Source organism: Canis lupus, chromosome 9, assembly GCF_011100685.1.
Source record: "Canis lupus familiaris isolate Mischka breed German Shepherd chromosome 9, alternate assembly UU_Cfam_GSD_1.0, whole genome shotgun sequence".
Taxonomy (NCBI): domain Eukaryota; kingdom Metazoa; phylum Chordata; class Mammalia; order Carnivora; family Canidae; genus Canis; species Canis lupus.
This window is the reverse complement of record NC_049230.1, coordinates 53,244,952-53,266,735: the sequence shown is the minus strand read 5'-3', so window position 1 is coordinate 53,266,735 and position 21,784 is coordinate 53,244,952. Positions and strand designations below refer to the sequence as shown.

General features: G+C 42.8%; 1 protein-coding gene and 1 long non-coding RNA gene across 3 annotated transcripts in view; one reads left to right on the top strand and one right to left on the bottom strand.

Moving 5' to 3' along the window:
- Positions 1 to 21,784, top strand: part of ABL1 (ABL proto-oncogene 1, non-receptor tyrosine kinase) — a 143,559-nt gene that overhangs the window by 86,921 nt on the left and 34,854 nt on the right. The window contains exon 1 of one of the 2 annotated variants that reach the window (XM_038549020.1): positions 8,247 to 8,397. The exons of the other annotated variant lie outside the window; for it this stretch is intronic. Coding sequence (XP_038404948.1) covers positions 8,319 to 8,397 — 79 coding nt within the window. The 5' untranslated portion in view covers positions 8,247 to 8,318. Of the gene's footprint in view, positions 1 to 8,246; positions 8,398 to 21,784 lie in introns of those variants that run through there. 2 annotated transcript variants of the gene reach the window in all.
- Positions 4,962 to 8,054, bottom strand: LOC119873357. The gene is made up of 3 exons (XR_005364895.1): positions 7,588 to 8,054; positions 7,390 to 7,484; positions 4,962 to 5,491 (listed from the first exon to the last, which is right to left on the bottom strand). It is a non-coding gene; the product is annotated as an uncharacterized LOC119873357 (long non-coding RNA).

The following is a 21,784-nucleotide window of genomic DNA, read 5'->3' as shown; positions in this document are numbered from 1 at the left end:
TGGCTCACTGGTAGGCAGAACACGTGATGCTTGTTAAGATCCTGAGAAAAAGGGGATTCCGTGGGTGGCTCAGTGATTTAGCACCTGCCTTCAGCCCAGGGTGTGATCATGGAGTCCTGGTATCGAGTCCCACATCCGGCTCCCTGCATGGAGCCTGCTTCTCCCTCTATGCCCCCCACCCCCCACTCTCTCTCATGAATAAATAAATAAAATCTTAAAAAAAAAAAAAAAGATCCTGAGGGGGAAAAAAAATCAACGTTAGAGGCATTGGTACTACGGAAAGCAGGGAGTGGTGAGGTCTATAACTGAAATTGAGGGGATCAATTCAAAATCAGTAAAAGGAGTGTTTAGATTCTTCATGCTCCTCCTCAACTCTGTACAGCCGATGACCACCTCTTCTTCTTATCTGTTTGAGACTAGAAGTATTATACTGACAAATTACCCTGTAGAGGCTCTGGACTTGGGGGCATTATCCCCACCATGTAGACAAATAAGCCAAGGGGCTGAAAACAGTGGGGTAATAAACAAGAGCAGAATTTTTTTTTTTTTTAAGTAAGCTCTGCTCAGCATGGGGCTTGAACTCACAACCCTCTAAGATCAAGCATCACATGTTCTGCCTACCAAGCCAGCCAGGCACCCCAAGCAGATTTATTTTTTTTTAAGTATGCATACTGAATAGTGAGATTCTCAGCCCTCTTCTAATAACTGTCAGCCAGGGCCCTAACAGAGAAGAGATGGAAAATTTCTTTTCTGAGGGAAAAAAAATTTGAATAGCCCTAGAAAAAGCCCTATAGACACCAACATTTGGGGATTCTCTTGATGGAAAAGTGAGCTCACCACCTTCCTTCACTGAAGTCCACCAATTGTTGTGCCCCTCCATACATATGTTTTAGTTCCTCATTTATTTATAATAAATGGATAATCACATTTCTCTATACATTAAAGAAGAATCTGTAACATAGATAAAAGGTAAAACATTCACAGAAAAAAAGGAACTTGTTTGAAATAAAGACAATCCAAGAAACAGAAGAATTCAGAAGAACTTGTCTTTGCTGTCCTCAGAGAGATGTACTGCAAACATTAAATAACAGTAGTATTAAAGAGAATCATAATAATAGATAATGAGAATATCAGAATAATTATGAGCTCTTTAACACTGAGAACATTATAGCCAAAATTTAAAATTCAACAGAAGACTTAGACATGATAGCCTATTGCAGGAAGCAGAACATAAAGACAAGATGTGGACAATGAGAGAGAACAAATAAGAAAATTGGAAGCTCAGTCTCAGGGCTTCAGTATCCATCTGATAAGAGTTCCAGAAGGAAAGAGCCAAAAGAAAATGAAGGAGAATTTAGGAGATAGTAAGTGTCAGGGAAAACCTCAAAGTGAGTGTTCTCCAGAGCTAACTGACTTAAATCTTCAAATTGGTTTGGCTCCTGACTGCCAGCATGATAAAAGACTCACTCTTAGCTGTATCATTGTGAAATTTCAGAACACCAAGAGTATAAAAGGATACTCTAGAGTTTCCAAAGAGAAAAACAGGTTCATATATAAAGGATCAAGATTTCGAATGGAATTGCATATCTATACTGTACTGTCAACTAGAAGCTAGTGGAGAAACATTTCAAAATTAAGCAGGAAAAATTAATTTTAACCTAGAATTCTATACCCAGCCAAACTGTCAGAATAGAATAGAAGAAAGGCATTTTTTGGAATGAACCCCTCCACCCCAGTTTTGCAGGAAGCCAGCAAAATGAGGATATAAATCAATAAATAGAACTTAGGGGGCACCTGGGTGGCTCATTTGGCAAGCGTACAACTCTTGCTTTTGGCTCAGGTCATGATCTTGGGGTCACTGGATCAAGCCCCAAGGAAGGCTCCACGCTTTTAGCACTTAGTCTACATGTCCCTCTCTGTCTGCTTCTCCCCCACTTGCATGTTCTTTCTCCCTCAAATAAATAAATTAAAATCCTTTTTAAAATAAATAAAAATAAATAGAACTGAGAATGTTTTAAGTGTTTTAGTGTTTGGAAAAAATACTACTAGGGGTTTGACAGATCTTTGAACTATTTGGGGGGTAATAATAAATTATAGAAGATTAACCAAATGAAAAAAAATCAAGGCAATTAATATTTCTTGATAAATAAAGGACACATTCATAGTATATTATTGATGGAACAGTGAACAATATATCATCACAGTAATGTCAATACTAACTATTGACTTAACCAAAAATTGTGATTTTACTGTTTAGGGAGGTTGGGATACTACTATAATAAGTTAATAAATAATGTGGAAAGCTGATGAATCTGGAAACAATATGAGGATATTAGTTAGAAATCTGAAGGAGGCTGCTGGCCTCTGGGGCAGCAGACTGGGGGATGGAGTCAGGGGATTGCTGTGTTTATTACGAAACTTGGTTCTATTTGATTTTTAATCTCATATGTATATGATTTTGATTAAAATTAAAAATAATAAATAAAATGAGCACACTAATAATAGTTTCCTCTTAGAGAAAAATTAGCATTTAATAGTTGTGCTTGACTTGTTAATTATAAAAATGTAGTAGAGTGTTACTATAATGAGATTTTCTAGGAAGTAGATTTATTCTAATGATAGTTCAAATTTGGCCCTCAACTAAGAATCGTGGCTCTGGAAATACCAAGGGAACTAACAATTAGTGTTATCTGAAAGATGGTCCTGTGTGCAGCTAGTCCTGTGTGCAGCATCAAGTCCTGGGCCTGAAATAGGCCCCCATTAAAGATGTGGGGTGTGATTTGCCACAAAGCTGTGGTTGCAGTCCCTGGCTTTAGGATGAAAGGTAGGATTCCATGACATTTCAATTTTAGTTGCTACTCCTACTCCATAGCTAGTGTTTCTTTTCCCTAATAAAATAAATGGATTCCTTGTCCCTTGGAAAACCTCCAGACTACTTTCACTCCCTCAGACTGTGCTTTCTGGAATCATTTTCACATATCACATTTGTTAATTTTAGCTCTTGACTTAGTCCCAGTAAGACTTAGGCAGGAATACAGACCATCATCTGATCTGGTAAGAGGGCTCTTTTGGAAATAACAATAGCTACTGTTTATGGAGCCCCTTCCATATGTTGTTTCTAATCTTCATAACCCTGTGAGATAGCTCGTCTCCCCCAGCCTTACAGTTGAGACAGTAGAGGCCCTGGGAGGTAAAGTCATTTATCCAAGCCACCACAGTGGATGGCAGAGGTGTAGCTCAGAGCTAGGCTGTGTGATGTAGCTCACTCAGCATCCACTGCATTGCCTCCCCCAGTTTAGAGTCAGCGGGCCTTCGTGACACTTAACCCCCAGAAAACCTATGAGACAAATAGTACTATCTCCCAGAAAACCTATGAGACAAAGAGATGCCTGTGTGTCCTTAGACAGTGGCCAAAATGGATGTGACTGATATGGCCGCATTTTGTCCTTCATTTGGACATACACTGGACCCCATAGAGCTAGAGAACCCAGCAGGCTGTCACGGGAGAGTGTTTGCAAGTGGACTTTGTTGACAGGTGCATATGAAATAGCATGCACATGCCTCAAGATCTCTGCTCTCAGCACCTGCCCCCTTCAAGTTATTGGCTGGGCTGCAAACAGTGGAGGGGGTCAGTCACATTTGGGATCATTTGGTCTGGGGGTTCCCAAACCAGGCCCCATGTCAGATTCGCCTGTCTTCTTTCCATCCCTATCCTCATCCTGCAGCTCCTGCATCCTTCCTCCTGCCACCTTCTCTTGGCCCATTTCTGCCCTCCCTTTAAAAAATATATATTTTTTTTATTTATTTATCCATGAGAGACACACAGAGAGGCAGAGACATAGGCAGAGGGGCAGAGGGAGAAGTAGGCTCCCTGCAAGAAGCCTAATGTGGGACTCAATCCCAAGACCCCAGGATCATAACCTGAGCCAAAGGCAGATGCACAACCACTGAGTCACCAGGTGCCCCATCTGCCCTCCTTTTAAATAGGACTGAACTCCAAACTTTAAAAAAAATAGTCTTTGGCTAAAATCTTAAGAAAGGGTCTTCTTTTGATAACTTGTTCTAGAATTATACATTTCCTAGATCCAAAAAAATTGCCTTCAAGGGAAAAAATTTTAGAAATACCTATTCCTGGGCAGCCCGGGTGGCTCAGCAGTTTAGCGCCGCCTTCAGCCCAGTGTGTAGTCCTGGAGACCTGGGATTGAATCTCATGTCGGGCTCCCTGCATGGAGCCTGCTTCTCCCTCTGCCTGTGTCTCTGCCTCTCTCTCTCTCTCTCTCTGTGTCTTTCATGAATAAATAAAATCTTCAAAAAAAAAACTATTCATCTTTGTCCTATTTCCAGTGAAAACAAGAAGCAACTCTTTTCTCTTCTAAAACAGTGGTTTTCAACCTTAAGTATGCACACAGATCATCTGGGGAACTTAAAATACAGCCCATTCCATATTCTTATTCTAAAGGGCTAGAAAGAGAACCAAGAGTCTGTATTTTATTTTATTTATTTATTTATTTAATAGAGAGCTTGCACATGCGAGTGTGTGCATGAACGAGGGGAGGGGCAGAGGAAGAAGGAGAGAACCGCAAGCAGGCTCCAGCCCAGTGGGGAGCCTAATGTGGGCTTCCATGACCCTGAGATCATGACTTGAGCAGAATCCAAGAGTTGGACACTTAACCAACTGAACCACCCAGGCACCTGGCCCTGAGTCTGCATTTTAAGGAGGTGCCCCAGGTGATTCAAGATAGGTTGTCTAGAGGCACCTGGGTGGCTCACTTGGTTAAGTGTGTGCCTTCCGCTCAGGTCTTGATCCAGGATCCTGGGTTGGAGCCCCACATCAGGCTCTCTTCTCAGCAGGGAGCTTGCTTCTCCCTCTCCCTCTGCCATTCCCCCTGCTTGTGCTTTCTCTCTCTCTCTCAAAGAAATGAATAAAATCTTAAAAAAAAAAAAAAAAAAAAGTTGTCCATGAGGGCGCCTGTTAAATAGTTGTAATTCTCTGAATTGTTTTCTTTTAAAACATTCTAACAGTTAATTATTTTTATTTCATCCTCTAGCTTTGCTCATATTATCCTTTCACTTAAATTGAAAATTATGTGCCGGTTTAGAAAGGTCAGGGGCTTTGGACCATACTACTTCCAGGCTGTGTGGATTTGGACAGAACCATCTCCCGGCTTCATCAAGTTTCCTTACCTATGAAATGGAATTAAACTACACAAACTTCATGGGATTGTTGTGACTCTTGTGCCTGGAACATTTCAGGCACTTATTAAACATCTGTTTCTTTCTCAAACTGAATGCAAAGGAGCAAACAAGTTAGTTCACAGTCTTTTTCATTTATTTGCTTGTTTAAGTTAATGCCTTGTGGGTTTAAGGTTGCTTAAGGGGAAGCTTTCTTGGGCCTTTTTTCATTCGAAGAAGCTTGAAGTTCTTCTTTATTTGCGTATAACAGTGCTTTTTGTATCTTGCAAATCAGTTTCAAAACCATCAAAAGCTGGATCTGGAAAGAATAGTTTGATATGGTAGTGTACAGTTTGGCAGAATTTTCAGTATTCGTTGTTGCTAATTCATTGTTTTGCCAGACCTGTTGATGCATGGTTTTATAACTAAATTTTAAAAGATTTGGACACAGTTTATAAGCATTACTCATTTTAGGAGGACTTAGGATAAGGTCATTGTAGACTCACAAAGAGAATATTGGTAATAGTTATTAGCTTTTTATTTTTTTTTAATTTATTTATGATAGTCACAGAGAGAGAGAGAGAGAGAGAGAGAGAGGCAGAGACACAGGCAGAGGGAGAATCAGGCTCCATGCACCGGGAGCCCGATGTGGGATTCGATCCTGGGTCTCCAGGATTGCACCCTGGGCCAAAGGCAGGCGCTAAACCACTGCACCACCCAGGGATCCCTCATTAGCTTTTTAAAATAAACTTATATCCACTATAAAGTACAGGACATGCAAACAAATATCTGGGCCTATATTAACTGATAGTATTCAAGGATATGGTTAAAACCACAAAAATGCCTATCAATGTACAATCCTTGGCCATAACCTGTCAATTTGGATCTAGTTCTTTAAATCTGAAGTGTTGTATCAATGACAAACTTTATTATAGTTTGGTCCAGAGCCCTTGAGCTTTCCAAAATGGCACCAAAACAGATGCTGTATTTTTCAGTTTGTATTGGTGGCACCCTTTGAATTTTATTTTTGGCTTTAGCCTTGGAGTTTGAAAGTTTTAAAACAACACTAAACAAATCAGCAGTCACTACCTGTGGGCTCTCTAGCAGAATGACAGTGCCTCGGAGAACCTAGATAAGCACCCACTGTTAGTACACTTGTCACTTGTGTCTCCAGGTGGTGGGAACTGTGTACTTGCTTCCCAGCTTGTGCCTTCCTGGGTACTAATGAGGCCTGAGCTGGTAGCACAGCACTAACCATGCATATTGGTCCACTCAGTTGCAGTAAAAACACATTTTGTACATTGATCAGAATTTGGTAGGACACTTGTGAAAAGTTGATGATGCTCTGGCTGAGAGCTCCTGTGATATACACTAGTCATGTCCAGTCCAGTTGTGAATTTTTATATGCTATATTTGGCAGATCTACATGAAGATCTTGTTACTTAGCCATTCTAAGATATCCAGATTTTTGTTGTTATAGAATAGCCTGGAAAGTACAACAAATGAGTCCAGCTTTGCCTTCTGGGGTTGACCACTCACAGTCAAGGGTCTCTAAATAAACCAGCACTTCCTCTGGTATATATGATGTTAGCTATTTAACCTAAAATAGAGAAATCCAAGGCTTTAATCTATTTGAAATTTACTGTTGATGGGAGGGGGCTGTGTAATCCACTGATCAGGAGCCTGATTCTTGGAACTGGCAAAGCAGAGTTAGTTTCCAACTATGGTGCCTTGGGCAGGTTGCTTGACTTCTTTGACCATCAGGTTTTTACCTGAAGAATCCGGATAATCTCTTTTCCTCACAGGATCATTACGCAAATGCAGTGTTATGATGAATGGACCATGTTTCTCTTAAGTGTCTGACACACACTAAGGACACATCCTCAGTACACATCCTCTCATTATTCATCTGTTCTAATACGTGAGCTACATTAACTTTTCTCTCTGTTGCAGTTATCTGACACTCTTTATTAAATAAATAACTTTTCTTATTGTTATTGAAGTATATCTGATTTTCATTTGATTATTTGGTTTATTGGGTTCCCTGTTACTTCCCATCCATCTAGATTTCTGGCTTTGTGCCAAATATTAACTATTGTGATTATTGTTATTTTTTGTTATAATAATGTATATTGTCAGTCCTAACCAGAGTTCTAAAGATTTCAGCCCTCTACAGCCATGAAATGAGTTTTAAATAATGGTGCCTGTGGCACTTACCAAACAAGGGAAAAAAGTTTCCAGTTGAAGAAAATAAGGCCAAGCAGGGATGAGGGCCCTGCCTCTCTGATGGGTCTTCGTGGAAGCTGAATTTCCTTTACATATAATCAGAAATTATGTTTTAATTCAAACCGATCTCTCTTCCGTTTCCAGCCACCTCCTAGTCTGAATGTATGATTTAACTAATGTCTTAAATACCTGTGAGGTTGTCATGTGGGCTCTAGCTCTCTGATTATTCATTCTTTATACACCCACTGAGTTAGCCTTAATCACTGTCAACTCAGTGAACATAAGTGAGACCAGTATTGGTAACTGCAGAGGAATTTGCGTTATTCGCCAGCATTTTTGCGACACATGGTTTGCCAGAGCCCCTCGCACCAGCGTGGTTCGGCTTTAAGCCGCGCAGGTTGGGGGCATCTCGCCACAGAGATGCTCGAGTTTCCAAAGGTGGTGCTAAGTAGGCCCGCGCCCCCGGCAGCTCGAGTAGCCAGTCTGTCTTGGGCCATTAGGACTTGCCATCGTTGAGAACCACTCATTGCTGTACCTAAAAACAGCCCCTCTGTTGACACAGAACCCGTCCCCGGGTTGGTTTTGGGCCTCGGCAGAGGGCCAAGGCCGGGGTGGGCCTGGCGGTCGCCGGGAGGACTGGGGCCGGCCGGCGCGGCGCCGAGGGGGTTAAGGCGGCGGCTGCAGCCGCGGCGGGGGCGGGCCTCGCGGGCCGGGCTCGGGGCCCTTTGTTAACAGGCGCGTCCCGAGCGGAGACGGAGACGCGGCCGCGGCCATGGGCTGGCGCGCAGGGCGGCGGCGAGGCGGCGTGGCGGGGCCGCCGGGGCGCGGGAGGGCGCGCGGGGCCAGCGGGGCGCGCCGGACCTGAGGGCGCGGCGCAGCGAGCCCGGGGGTGCCGGCCCCCACGCCGCCGGCACGCGAAAATGTTGGAGATCTGCTTGAAGTTGGTGGGCTGCAAATCCAAGAAGGGGCTCTCTTCCTCCTCCAGTTGTTACCTGGAAGGTAAGCGCCGGCAGGCGGGAGCGAGCGGGTCGAGGAGGCCTCGGGGCCTCCGGTCGGGCCTTCCCGGGCGGCGCCCGCGCGCGCGCGCGCGCGCTCCCTCCCTCCTCGCCTTCGCCCTCGCCCTCGCCCTCCCTTCCCTTTCCCTTTCTCTCCCTTCCTCCCTCTCTTGCTCTTTCTGTGTCCTGCGACCGCGCCTGGGCGCTGCGGGCGGAGCGGGAGGGTGTGGGGCTCCGGTCCCCGCGCCCTAACCCCGGGAGAGCCACGCCAGGATGGCTGTGTCGCCGGGCCCCCAGCCCCGGGGCTCTTCCCGAGAAAGTTTGAGAAAGTGCGCTCTACAGGCCCGAACGGCCGTGTGAGCCCACGTTGTGGAATTTTTACCGTTAATTGGGAATTATGTGTCAAAAAGGTCGACCCGTGTTTGTGAAACATGTGACTTTCGTTAAGGATCGTGTACAAAGGAATACGGCTCTACCATTTATGGATACGAAGTTCAAGCAATCTTTGTACCCCACACCCCACTCCCACAACCCCCAGCCCAGTGTTATCTATAGACCACGCAGAGGTCTTAGGAATTCTTCCTTTTCGGGGAGAGTCGGGGGAAGCGAAATTTACAAATTTTAGGAAGGCTTCGTGAATGAGTACCAAGTACTTGGGGGAGGGGAGCCTCATGTTAAGTTCGCTCCATAAAGTGCAGAGCCAGGCGCATCTTACTTTTGCCTTCTTTCCATTCTGCTTTGCTTCTCTCATCTCTGTGTTCATCTTTCCTGTTGTCTTTCCTTTCCTGTGCCAGTAACAACTGAAAAAAAGTGAACTGGGGACGGTGCGTCGTCATTTTGTAACTTCGAGTGGACCTGAAATCGATGTGACTTAGGGACTGGTCATCCCAGACGTAATCCTGCTGGCATTTCTCTGTTGTTTTCACTTAGGACTTAAAATAGGAAAAGAAACTTAAAGCTCATTTTAGAACAAGTAGAATTTCTGCTATAGTGCCATGAAGTTCTAATGTTTTTCTTTTGAAAATGAAAGAGAATAAACGGAGGCCTCATAAATGGTTAACTTCTCTTCCTTACAACTTTTTTTTTTTTTCACCCCACAATCCTCACTGGGCACTGTTTTGTTTTGTTTTGTTTACTTTTTAACTTGAGGGCCTGCCTAGAGTCACAGAAGCAGCTTAAACCTTAAGCACCAGTGAGGTAGGTAAAACCTGTTTGCCTCTGCTGCCACAGTATGTGTATGTACATCGATCACTTCCCTGTTTGGGATGTCCCCTTCCCTTGGAGCAGGCCCACAAAATCCAGCATTTGGAAGGAGGAGACAGTTTATTTGTCCCTAAAAGTTGGCATCTAAAGCAGCCAAAATCATCTTCAGTTAATCTGTTGCTTATTTTCCAAGTTGCTCAGAATTCTGAACACATTCTCATTTACATCTGTATCGAGTTAGTGTTAGGCATTATCATCTCCATTTTGCAGATGGACTCCTTTGGCGGAGTATATGAGCAGACTTTTGTAGCTGCAGAGCTAGAGGAAAGTTTAGGTCATAGCAGAGCTGTGATATTGTTTTCTTGGGGGTAAACTGGAGATTTAGTGTTGACCTGGCTGCTTTAATTATTGGGGCTTGTCGGGAGGAATCTAATCTAAAATGTTTTACTCCATTTTCCTCCATCCTGTCTTGAAATAATAATGTAGCCTCCCAAGTCTCAAAAAAATCCCCAGCTCTGGTACCACTGACTACCTTGATTAAAGCTGCCTGTAGGAAGGAATCACTGTAGGAATTTTTTCTTTTTACTGACTTTCCCTTATTTTGTTGGTATATTTAATTGGAGAAAGTAAATGGAATTACTCTTTTGTAAGTATAGAGAATTTAGTAATTGTTTCTTGAAGACTGGATGTGCTATTAGTCTCTTGGGGAGAACAGTTGCCAACATCTGGATAAGTAATCCAGCCTTTCGGTTTTTACTGACATCCTAAATCAATCAATCACTGTTTATTGACACCCACTCAGGGCTCAGGCAGCTCAGGCCACAGAGAGAATTGAATATGATCAAGTTTTCCATTCTGTCGAAGAGGATTCCACCTTAAATGCAACTTGATCACACATCTACTTGCTACCCAGGCCTGGCTGTCAAAGAAACAATTAAATACTTACTGTATGCCCAGCTTTGTTTCGGCATAAATTAAATACTTACTGTATGCCCAGCTTTGTTTCAGCATTCTGTATGATTTGGTTTGCTTGTTTCTCATGATGGCCCTGTGGTTAATTCCATTTAATAGATGAAGACTCTAAGTCACCAAAAACAAAAAGTTAGGAAAAAGTTAGGAAACTTATCTGAGGTCACAGGGCCTCAGGCAAGTGGTGGTGTCGGGATTTGACATGCTGTCTGGTTCTAAAGAGCCCAGTTTTATGTGTTGTGCTTTACCAACTGTAACTGTGACCTTTGGCACTCTCTGTGGCTGTTAAAATAGTATCTTCAAGAAACACTTTTCTAGAAAACTAATACTGAAAAAAAATGATTATCTTTACCAATAGGATTATTTTTACCAATAAAAATTTTAAACATGTATTAAGATAGCTGTACTTGATAAAAAAATTCTAAAAGGTATTTTGTGAAAAGTACTTTGTATCCTATCCAGATTCGCTATACCCAGAGACACTCAGAGTTTCTCCTGTATCCTTCTGGAAATATTCTATGCACATAATAAGTATTTATAGTATTTGAATTTTGTGTTACAACTCTGTAAAAATGTATGTTTATAGAAGCATCTTTCACCATGACCACATTTAGCTTTACAACCTTAGGTCTACTTCAAACACTGAATTTTCTGATTATTCCTTCTCCTTACAGATGTGGAAGAAAATATGAACACTAGCCGTCTGAATTTGCTGTTTTTCCTACTTTTCTTTCATCGTGTTTGTATTTTGCATACATCATGCGTGACTGTTGTACATGAACATGCTAGTTCTGTAGTGTGGAATCAAAATTTAATATCTTGTGAAGTGAACTCTTCTTGAACTTTCAAATTTTATTTTAAGGGCCCGCTTTTAAATGCTTCTTTTCAGCAGTTAACTTTCTGGCAAATGCTTTATGTGGTGCCAGCCACACGGATACACTGTTAGAACTTCTGGTTCAGAGAATCTCATGCTCTCTTTCTAAACACTCTTTCCTGAGGTCATCACATGCTTCCCTTGTTTAGTAACAAAGAAAATGTGAGACTCTTTCAGGAACCTAATAGAAAGCCAGCCAGTCCTCTGGTTTGAGGTTAGGCTAAAATTGTGGAGCCTTTCTGATGGGACACTCCTCAGCAGTAAGCGTTTCATACACATCCTCACTTAATTCTCACACACCAACACTATGTGGTTCTAGACAAGAGGAGGAGAAAGACCCTGTTCACTTTGAAATACTTTTCAGAAGTACTTCTGAATTTGGAGTCAGGAGATCCCAGTTTTTGTCTGACTCCTCAGCTTTTCTGCTTCTTGCTTACCTCTAAGAGCAAACATCCTCTCTCTAGCCCACCTTACAGAATTGTTTTGAGGATCTAGGAGATGATTCTAGTGAAAGTTTTAAAAACCAATAAAATGCTAAATATTTGTATTTATACCGACATAGGGTTCCTTTGAGATGATGTCCCTAGGTCCAGACGGCTCTGTTGTGAGGGTATAGCAGAAGTCCCATTCTCAAGTGAGGCATGCAGCTCCAAAGCCAGTGGCCTGGGCCTGGTTGCCAGCCATGCTTGCCTGCTGACCTGAGGCATATTGCTTTCCAAGCATCAGTGTTCTCATTTCTAAAATACAACTGAGTAGTAGTCTGCCCCTCGTTGAGTTAGGAGATCTGTGTGAAAGATTTCGTTTAAATTGTTCAGCCAATTCCTTCAATGGCAGAAGTCACAATAGAAGTGAGCTGAACCTACCGTAGTTTTTCTTAACAGAACAGTTTGTTTCCAAATTTGCTTTGATGCATAGAATGAATACTTCCTGTCACTGGTTTTGAGGATGAGTATCTTATCTTCCCTTTCTGTAATCCTTTCTTTCTCTCTCTCTCTCTCTCTCTCTCTCTCTCTCTCTGTAAATTTTACTTATTTGTGTAATCTCTACACCTAGCCTGGGGCTGGAACTTAATAGGCTCTTCTGACTGAGCCAGCCAGGCAGGCCCCTCTCTGATCCTTTCTTATGCCCATGGTGAATGTTTTAGTTGTGGAAGAAGAAATCCCACTGGTTCATGATTGGTATCATAATCTCTCCAGAGGCAGTATTTCCACAGCTCCAAATATGTGAAAACCGAACATCTTATACTACTCATTACCTTGTTCTAAAATCGTCATAATTTTGCCAGTGTAATCACTGATCTGAGATAGAAACAGGAAAAATTGTCTACAGATAAGTTTAAAAATATATGACAACATTGTACAACATGATGACTATGGTTAACAGTACTGTATATTTGAAAGTTGCTAAGAGAGTAGATCTTAAAAGTTGTCATTGTAAGGAAAAAATCTGCAACTGTGCGGTGATGGACGTTAATTTACTGTGATAACTGATAATTTCACAGTATCTACATGTATTAAGTCATGTTGTACACCTGAAATTTATACAATGTTTTATATCAATCATATCTCAATAAAACTGGAAAAGATAAATATATACAACAAGAACTAAAGATCAAATGGGATATTGGAAGAATTTAACTTTTTCTCTGTAATAGTGGATCGTAATTAAACACGTTAAAAGATTTATAAAGTAAATTCTTAGATTTGTTTTTTTTTTTTTTATGGAAAATTCTAAGTCTGTAACAAGCAGACAGCCCATTGAACTCCTTGTACTCATCACCCAGCTTTCAAAATGACCAAATCATAGTCAATCTTAAATTTGCCCTCCTCAAACCACTGGCAGAGCATCAGTTTCATAACCTGAAGGTCCTGAGTCTGAGCCTCAGAGAGCATGGATTAAGTCACTTCTCATACTTAGCTGGGCCCAAGGTTACTGGTTAAAAAAAGAACACAGAGCACATTATGGTCAGTCTTGTTTTCTTGCCTCGTGAAGTTATAGTTCCAAAGACATTTGGGAAAATAGCTTGCTGATTACCAACACATGAGAGTCTAACTCTGCCCTCAGATGAGGAGAGTTGTTATTTTCTGAAATTGGCTCTCAGATCTTTCTTTCTTAACCCACATCATAGGTGCCTTGTTCTACTGTCTGTGGTGGTAGTGACAAGGAAGACAGACAGGTGAAGGAAACAGAAAAGCAGGTGGGGAATTAAAGAGGAGAGGGAGGCAGAGAAAGGCTGAGACCAAAACGAACACAGATGAGAAGGGGTATGGGGTACCGAAGAAGGATAGCCCAAGGCAGGCAGAGGAAGAGACCCAGAAGGGAGAAAGGGAAAAAGCCAGATTCTGAGAGAGAAGTGCAAAATGTTGAGTGGGAGCCATACGGACTGATGGACAGCCTGATGGACAGCCTGGTGCAAGGAAGCTACAGGGAGAGGTAGAGGAGTAACCTTAACTCTTCTTCCATCTCCTGCCCTCCCAGTCAAGAGAGCATCAGCCTAGGCTTGTGGGGTTTGGTACAGATGAAGTGCTTGGCACAGTCCTGGCACCCAGTAAGCGACAGATAAATACTGGCTATTATTCTATTACAGTCGGTTGCATAAACTTGAACCTCATTGCTCTTAAATTTTCTTTAAAGGCCCAATCTGGGCAGCCCCGGTGGCACAGCAGTTTAGTGCCGCCTGCAGCCCAGGGTGTGATCCTGGAGACCCTGGATCGAGTCCCATGTCGGACTCTGCATGGAGCCTGCTTCTCCCTCTGCCTGTGTCTCTGCCTCTCATTCTCTCTCTGTGTCTCCATGAATAAATAAATAAAATCTTTAAAAAAAAAAAAAAAAGACCCAATCCTTAGCAATCTTACCAGTCTTCAAGTGTAGCTAGTAGCACTGGACATTGCATACCTTAACATTGAATTTAAAGGTGGGTCATGGATAGAATTAGCCATTACTTTTGGGAACTCACATACCTTTTTTGGGTCACATTCGCTCAGATTAACAACAGGAATAATAATGGCTAACGAGACATCTTGGGGACATTACCTGCCATCAGGTAGCCCCTTTACTTCAGTGAGTCGAATCTAAACTGACCCAGGAGTCCTTGGTGACCCTTTTGGGGAGAACAGTAAATGTGAAATGAGTGCTTTCCAAACCATCCCCAGGCCCTGATGGCCCAGCAGGCAGAGGGGGAGGCTTTCAGTCGGCTGCAAATGGCCTGTGACAGAATAAAAATGCTTCCATGCTTAGTGGGCCCACTGCAGATGGTTTGAATCAGGGCCAGTGCAGGGATTCAGGGAACCATTGCTCACCCCACCCCACCCTGCCCCCGACAGAATGTATGTGGAGGTGCTGTGTGCCTGTTCTGGGACTATAATGAATCCTGTTTCTCTTGAAAGTGCAGAGAAATGGACTTCTATGTTGCCCTTGTTTTAGTATCTTGACCATGGTTTACATTCCATTAAAAAAAAAAAAAAAACAAAAAACTGCATTTCTGAGATCTTTACAAAAGCTTCCCTGGCAGCATGTCATTTCTTTTCATCCTGCTGTCTTTTTGCTGTTCTTACTGCAGGTTGACAGATAATTAAGGTACACTCTTCTGTCATGACTTAATATTTTACCTTGTTGCTTGAGACAGGTGCAGGGTGTTCTGTCTGTATAGCGGATGGTTACAGTAAACACCCAGCGGTGCTATATGCCCTGCCTTGCAGGAGGCAAGGGTTGAAGACTGTGGTAAGATCGCTGGGCTCTGTCCCAGAGTTCACACTGTCATGAGGACAATAATAAATGAGGGAGTACTTGCCCTAAGGTGCAGGGCCCTAGGGCCAGGTACCACACCTGGCATTTGTGCAGAAATTCCCTGCATGCAGTGTGCACGGAGCCTTTCTGACAGCCTGGCTAGGTAGACACCATTGTTGCCCTGTTGTGCAACTGGGAAATTAATTACTTCAAGACAGGGTGGACAGAGATTTAAATAAGTCTTGTTGGCCCTGGAGTCCAGGCTTACCAGATTTCCTTGCTGACAAGGTGAAGGGGAAGCAGTCAACTAGGGGGAAGCGATAGGGAAGAGAAAGGACCAGTCAAGCTCCATAGAGGAAGTGAGGTCAAGAGGATGGGGGGGAGTCAGCTGGGTCGGCATTTCAGGGAGAGTTAAAGGCACTTGTCAGGGTGCACATAAGATGCAGCCACAGGGTTTGTGTGGGGGAAACCACCAGAGAGGTTTAGAGAGGCTGGAATGGGGACCTAGGGGTTGTGGGAGAAGCTGGTCCCAGACCAGACCCTGAAGAGCCTTTTGTGCCCCCACTTTGGGAGCACGGACTTCTCCTGCAGTAGTAGTAGTAATGAAAACCCTAGCTGTCTTTGAGTGCCTGTTACCTGCTAGGAGTAGTGTCTTCTATGTTATCTGCAAACTGCTAAGGACCCTGCAAAGCACTTGACCGCTCTGGGCTTTCCCTTCTGCCTCTACCAGGAGCTATCTCCATGGGATTTTAACAGGAGAACCACTTGGTCAGTCTTAAATTTCAGAAAGTCCCCTCTGGTAGCAGTGTGGAGGCAGAGTGGAGTGGGGTAGGATTAAAGGCCTGGGGGTGTGGGGTGGGGGTGGAGGGAACCAGTAAAGGGGAACAAATCATGGGGATTTAGGAGGAAAAATGGTTACAATGTGAGTATAAACTTAGCTGAGATGAGGTGGTGGTGGGGTGTTGAAAATGGTGGGGTGTTCTCTTTATTATGCTCCATCTCCAGGAACTAGAGGCTTCTTTGACAACAGAGTCTTAGAAGGTAACAGAATTCTTTTTATTTTTTGCTTTCTGATAGAAGGAGGGGACTGTGTACCTTTCAGAAAGGTTTAATACTTGGACTGCTGATAGAGACCGAGATTAGCACGGAGAATTCTGTTTTCTAAACTTGACTGGCTAGGCACATTATAATGTAAACAGATTCCAGGGGAAATATTTAAACCTTGGGCTAATTTAAATAACTTTATTTTTTACTCTTTATTTCTTAAGGGAGGTTTCTCTGGAAACCTATTTAACTTATTGCCTATAATGCCCATAAGTGAGAAGTGATAAAACTGCATCTATTTAAAAAGGAGTTTGCATAATTTGGACTTCTTGACTAATTTATAGCAGCCTCTTTTCTAGACCCATCTCCAGTTCAGATTATTTGGGTTCTACTGAACCACATCTGTAGTGTAGGAGTTGTTAACCTGGAAGGCCCTTGGGATCTGGGATAGAATTCAGAGGCTCCATGTCCTTGGAAGGGGAAATATTAGAACTTTATTTCACTAACCTCTAACTGAAAATTAGCGTTTCACTTTTTCTTAAGAATGTAACAAACCACAGTAATATTAGCAGGTACTTGTGACTTCATCACCAGTAAAACTCAGATATTTTTATGTCATCTAATGGTTGTAATTGTTGCTTACACATACCACTACTTGGAAATGATAGCAGTTACTCCTGGATCTTTTTTTTTTTTTTTTTTAAGATTTTATTTATTCATGAGAGACGCAGAGAGAGAGAGAGAGAGAGAGGCAGAGACACAGGCAGAGGGAGAAGCAGGCTCCATGCAGGGAGCCTGATGCGGGACTCCGTCCTGGGACTCCAGGATCACGCCCTGGGCCCAAGGCAGGCACTAAACCACTGAGCCACCCAGGGATCCCTGGATCTTGTTATTTAATGTGTTAACAAAGAGGCATATATTTAATGCATTAATAAAGAAGCATTGTATCACAATGCTTAATCTTAATTTTTAAGATTTTGAGGACTATTTCAGTATGTTTTCCTTTGCAGTCCTCCACATTCTCTGCATTTACAGACTTTATCCTGAGGCATACCCAGACATCACCAGAGGGGCCACAGCACAGTACAGATGAAGACCCCTCCCTTAGCAGCCTCAGGGTGTCAGGCTAGCCTTGGACCTCTGTGTTAGTCCTGCTTCCCTTGCTAAGCAGCGAGATCTTGTTCAGGATCCACATCCTTCCTGATGCCAGTAAGCTGGTCCTTTCACAACTTCTGGCCCTCAGTGTCTTGTTCTTATAATTTAGTCCACAGGGCAGTGCCTGCCTGTCTTCTCTCTGACTTCTGCCATTGAGGCTGTGTACGTTTTCATTAGCTGTGTTCCTCCCACAGGGACACAGGTCATGTGGTGATTCTTTGCATCATTACCACCTTGCCCTACCCCTGCTCCCAGCAGCTAACACAGTGTTTGGGGTGCTGGGAAAATTTTGTTGAGTGTGAAGATAAGACCAAGGCCATATTTAATAACTAAACTTATTTTTTAAATAACATTAACTGCTCTGGGTGAGGGTGTAAATTACAAAATAAAAAGACCATGTAGGATGTAGATAAAATGACTTTCATCAAGTTCAAATTATGGGAAATAATACTTTTCCTCTAAGCTCATATTATAAGTTGTATGAGATTGTTGTATACTGACTTGAGAATAGTCTGAGCATGATCTCATCAGTTGGAACCAAGTCTGAAATAAAACACGAAGCCTTCCCTCTTTTTTGAGGGATCTGTTTTATAGATTTCTGAATTACAGAGATTCCTTGAACTGGAGGGTAATAGTCAAAGGCCCACAAAGGAAATAAGAATAAGGCAACAAGGGTTTAAATAATTGAAATTGAACAAAAGTAAAGGGAATGTTTATCTGTTTATCATGCCTGACACACCCTGCCCTCTCCCCTCCCAACCCCAAAGGCCCAGCAGCCAATGAGCTGCTCTGCAAAAGAGGGTGGCCTGGGGCAGGAGCACCTACAGGAAGGTGGAGGAACTTCCCAGAGGTGCAGTCTCCCTCCCCTCGAACCCCTGAAGTTGAGGAACATTTTACCTCTTCCTGTTGGCCCACAGAGGGGGTTCAGGGGCAGCTCCTGGAAGTCTAGACCAGATAGACCATATCAGAGAATCTTTTGTGAACTTTTCTGATCAGTGACTCACAACTTTAAGAAAGGATTACTTTCATATAAAAACGATTTTTAAATTGTGCTCTAAAGACCCCAAGCCGTTTCTTAGAATACTATCCAAGTGAGTGAAACATGCACAGGCCCAGTGAATTTTGTGGCATTATCCTTACTGGATTTTTTTAAACAGTTTGATATTCTCATGGTTGGAGCCATAGCTTTTTGGAGGCTTTTTATTTTTTTTTTTAAACCTATCACCGTTTTTGGTGTTTAACTGGCTAATTAATAATGACTTTTCCCGAGTTTTATGGGTGAGTGGAAGCCTTTCATGAACATTATACTAAAATAGCAAAAGGGTTTTAAAAGGAGTGAGAGGCACTTTTGAAGATATGAATCTTAAATAGATTTAGATATGACTCAGAAAGGATGCTGCAGAAAATGTTCACTAAAAAAAAGTAAGAGAATAATAGCAGATGCTGAAATTTCTCTCCCAAGACTTAAACAACAGCCAAAAGATCCACTGGAAGAGCAGAAAAGGGAAGCTATTTTGGGCATCTTTTTAGAATGAAGCCTCGGGGCTTCAGGGGTCTAACTTCCTGACAGTGGGCCTGGCAGGGAGTCCTCGCATTAAGCCAGGTTGAAGTACATTATTCAGTGTTGGCCTTGTAAGCTGTGATCATTTTTAAGGTTGACAAGCGTAGTTCACAATGAAATGAAGCAAGGAACTTGGCATTTATACATTGTGAGTCAATTTTGACATCAGCCTGGATTGGGACTTGACTGGAAGGTTTTGGTGTTGGGCTGTGGCTATACTTCAGGGTCTTGATCCAGAGGCATGCATGAGCAATACTTCCCTTTGGGCTTTGGCCATTAATTTGTGGAATGGAGCAAGAACTGGAGAGGAAAATCGAGAGACTGCCTTGGATTTCCTGCTGTCCATTGAATCAAAAAGCTGTGGGAGGCCCTTTCCTTCCTGACAAAGGGCTCATCCCCTCACATGAAATTCCCAGCAGCAGTCTCCATGTTAGGGACAGTCCCTCTTCAATCCCAGACTTGAAATCCACAGGCACCCCTGGGCGGGTATCCGCCTTCTGCCTAGTCCAGGTGTTTTCCAGGCCACTTCCCCTGATTATGTAACTTTGATCAAATCCAGATGCTGCAGAATGTTTGATAGAAGAGGTCAAATGGCAGTGGAGAAGAAAAGCATTTCTGTATTCATGACTTTGGTTTAATTTCCTGTGTGGGCCGGGGCTGCCAGAGTTGTGTGCTCATGGCCACGAGGTCGGGACTCCAGAGGGAAGCACGCAAATGTTTTTTCAGGACAGCTCCAGGAGATCCCCCCCCCCCCCCCCCCCCCCCCCCCCGCGCCCAGAGTTCTTTTTCAGGTTAGATTATCAATTAGGGAAGCATCAGCTGGCTCCTATTTATGATGGCAGTTTCTCTATTTTTGTGACTGTTTTCTGAATTACAAAAAACAATCCCCATTCATTGTGAGAAATAGGCCGTAATATAGAAAAGAATAAAGGAAATTGTATTTATTTATTTATTTATTTATTTATTTATTTATTTATTTATTTATTTTTAAATATTTTATTTATTTATTTGTGAGGGACACAGAGAGGGCGAGACAGAAGCAGGCTCCTCACAGGGAGCCTGATGCGGTACTCCCAGGACCTCAAAATCACACCCGAAGCCGAAGGCAAACGCTAAACCGCCGAGCCACCCAGGCATCCCAAAATAAAGGAAATTTTAAGTTTGTAATCCCACCACCCCAAGTTAACTACTTTTAATGGCACTGTTAATACACACCACCCTGTGCTAATTACTGTTCACATTTTGGTGTAACTCCTGTACTTTTTCAGTTTTTACAAAATTGGGATCACCGTGTATATAACAGGTTGTAATAGCATTATTATGAATGTGTTCTCAAGCCAGTAGTTTTTTCTAAAAATATTTTTAACGGCTTTATGGATATATTCTGTATTATGGATGGACCACCTGCTAACTTGCCTTATGTTGATAGATATTTTGTGCTCCTCTTTTTCTGTGCTACTATTTAAAAATCAGTGTATAGAAATAATGGTGTAGATCTCAGGGTAATTCCTAGAGGTGGATCAAAGGTTATGGAATGATTTAAAGATATGGTTTGTATTTCCAGTTGCCCTCCTAAAGTGTTACGGCAATTTCTACAGCAACCACTGGTATTTTATGAGAGTTACTTCATTGAGGTCTTAACACTGACTTAGATTCTAAAAAATGTATCTGCCAATTTGATGAAGAACTTGTATTTCTTTGATTACTAGCCAGGGCTAGCCTGCTTTCCAAGTTTAATGGTAATTTAAATTTTCTATAAATTGCTTATTCATGGTTTTGGTCCATTTTTCCATAGTGGAGGGATTTATCTATTTCTGTTGATATGCAAGACTACTTTTATGTTAAGAATCCTTAGGCTAATGGTGTTGCTTAATACAATGACATTAGAAGTCTTTTGACTGGCTTCCACTTAATCCACGGATTAGGTTGACCAGCATGCTCCACTTCCTATAAAACCTGCCTCCCTAGTGCCTACCGCCCATAGAACAGGGCAGCCACCCCACCGTCATCCTCTGTCACTCACTGCTCCAGCCACACCAAGATCTGGTTACGTTTCTTTCCAGATCTCCAGATACACTTGTTTTATTTACTGGGTTAATATGAAACCAGTGAAATGCAGGTGTAAAAAGAGAGTGGTTTCCATGATAGTCAGATGGATGCCTTAGACTCAGTAAAGGCAGGTGATTTTAAATGTTGCTGCCAGACCAGGTGTGAGTGAGCCAGCTGTAAGCAATTGGAAGGGACTGTGCTGGGGCCACAGAGCATATAAATCCCAGTCCTTCCTCGGCCGCCAGAAAACCGAAGCTGGAAGCCAGATAGATGATGGGGACAATCTCCAACTCTCACCACATACATACTCAGCCCCAAGAGGGCAGACCTTGTCCCTGCAGTCAAGGCCAGCAAGCCAGTGCACTTTCAAGTGGGAATGATGGATCACACATTTAAAAAAAAAAAAAATTCTCTGCCTTAACCAGCTTTTTTTTTTTTTTTTTTTTTTAAGATTTTATTTATTCATGAGAGACACACAGAGAGAGAGAGAGAAGCAGAGACACAGGCAGAGGGAGAAGCAGGCTCCCTGCAGGGAGCCTGACCTGGGACTCCAGGATCACACCCCGGGGCTGAAGGCAGCCGCTAAACCCGCTGCGCCACCGGGGCTGCCCCTTAACCAGCTGTATTTGGTTAATTGATCAATTCCTGATCACAATGGGTGCTAGGCTTGCTTTTCAAGCCCATGTAAAATATTCAAGAGACGAGGCCTAACTCATAACTAAGGCTTTTCTGCACTCTAGGAAGTGGCAGTGTTACAGACCCTCTTCCTTGAAATTCTCTTTGCCCTCATGATTCATACAGTGAGATTAC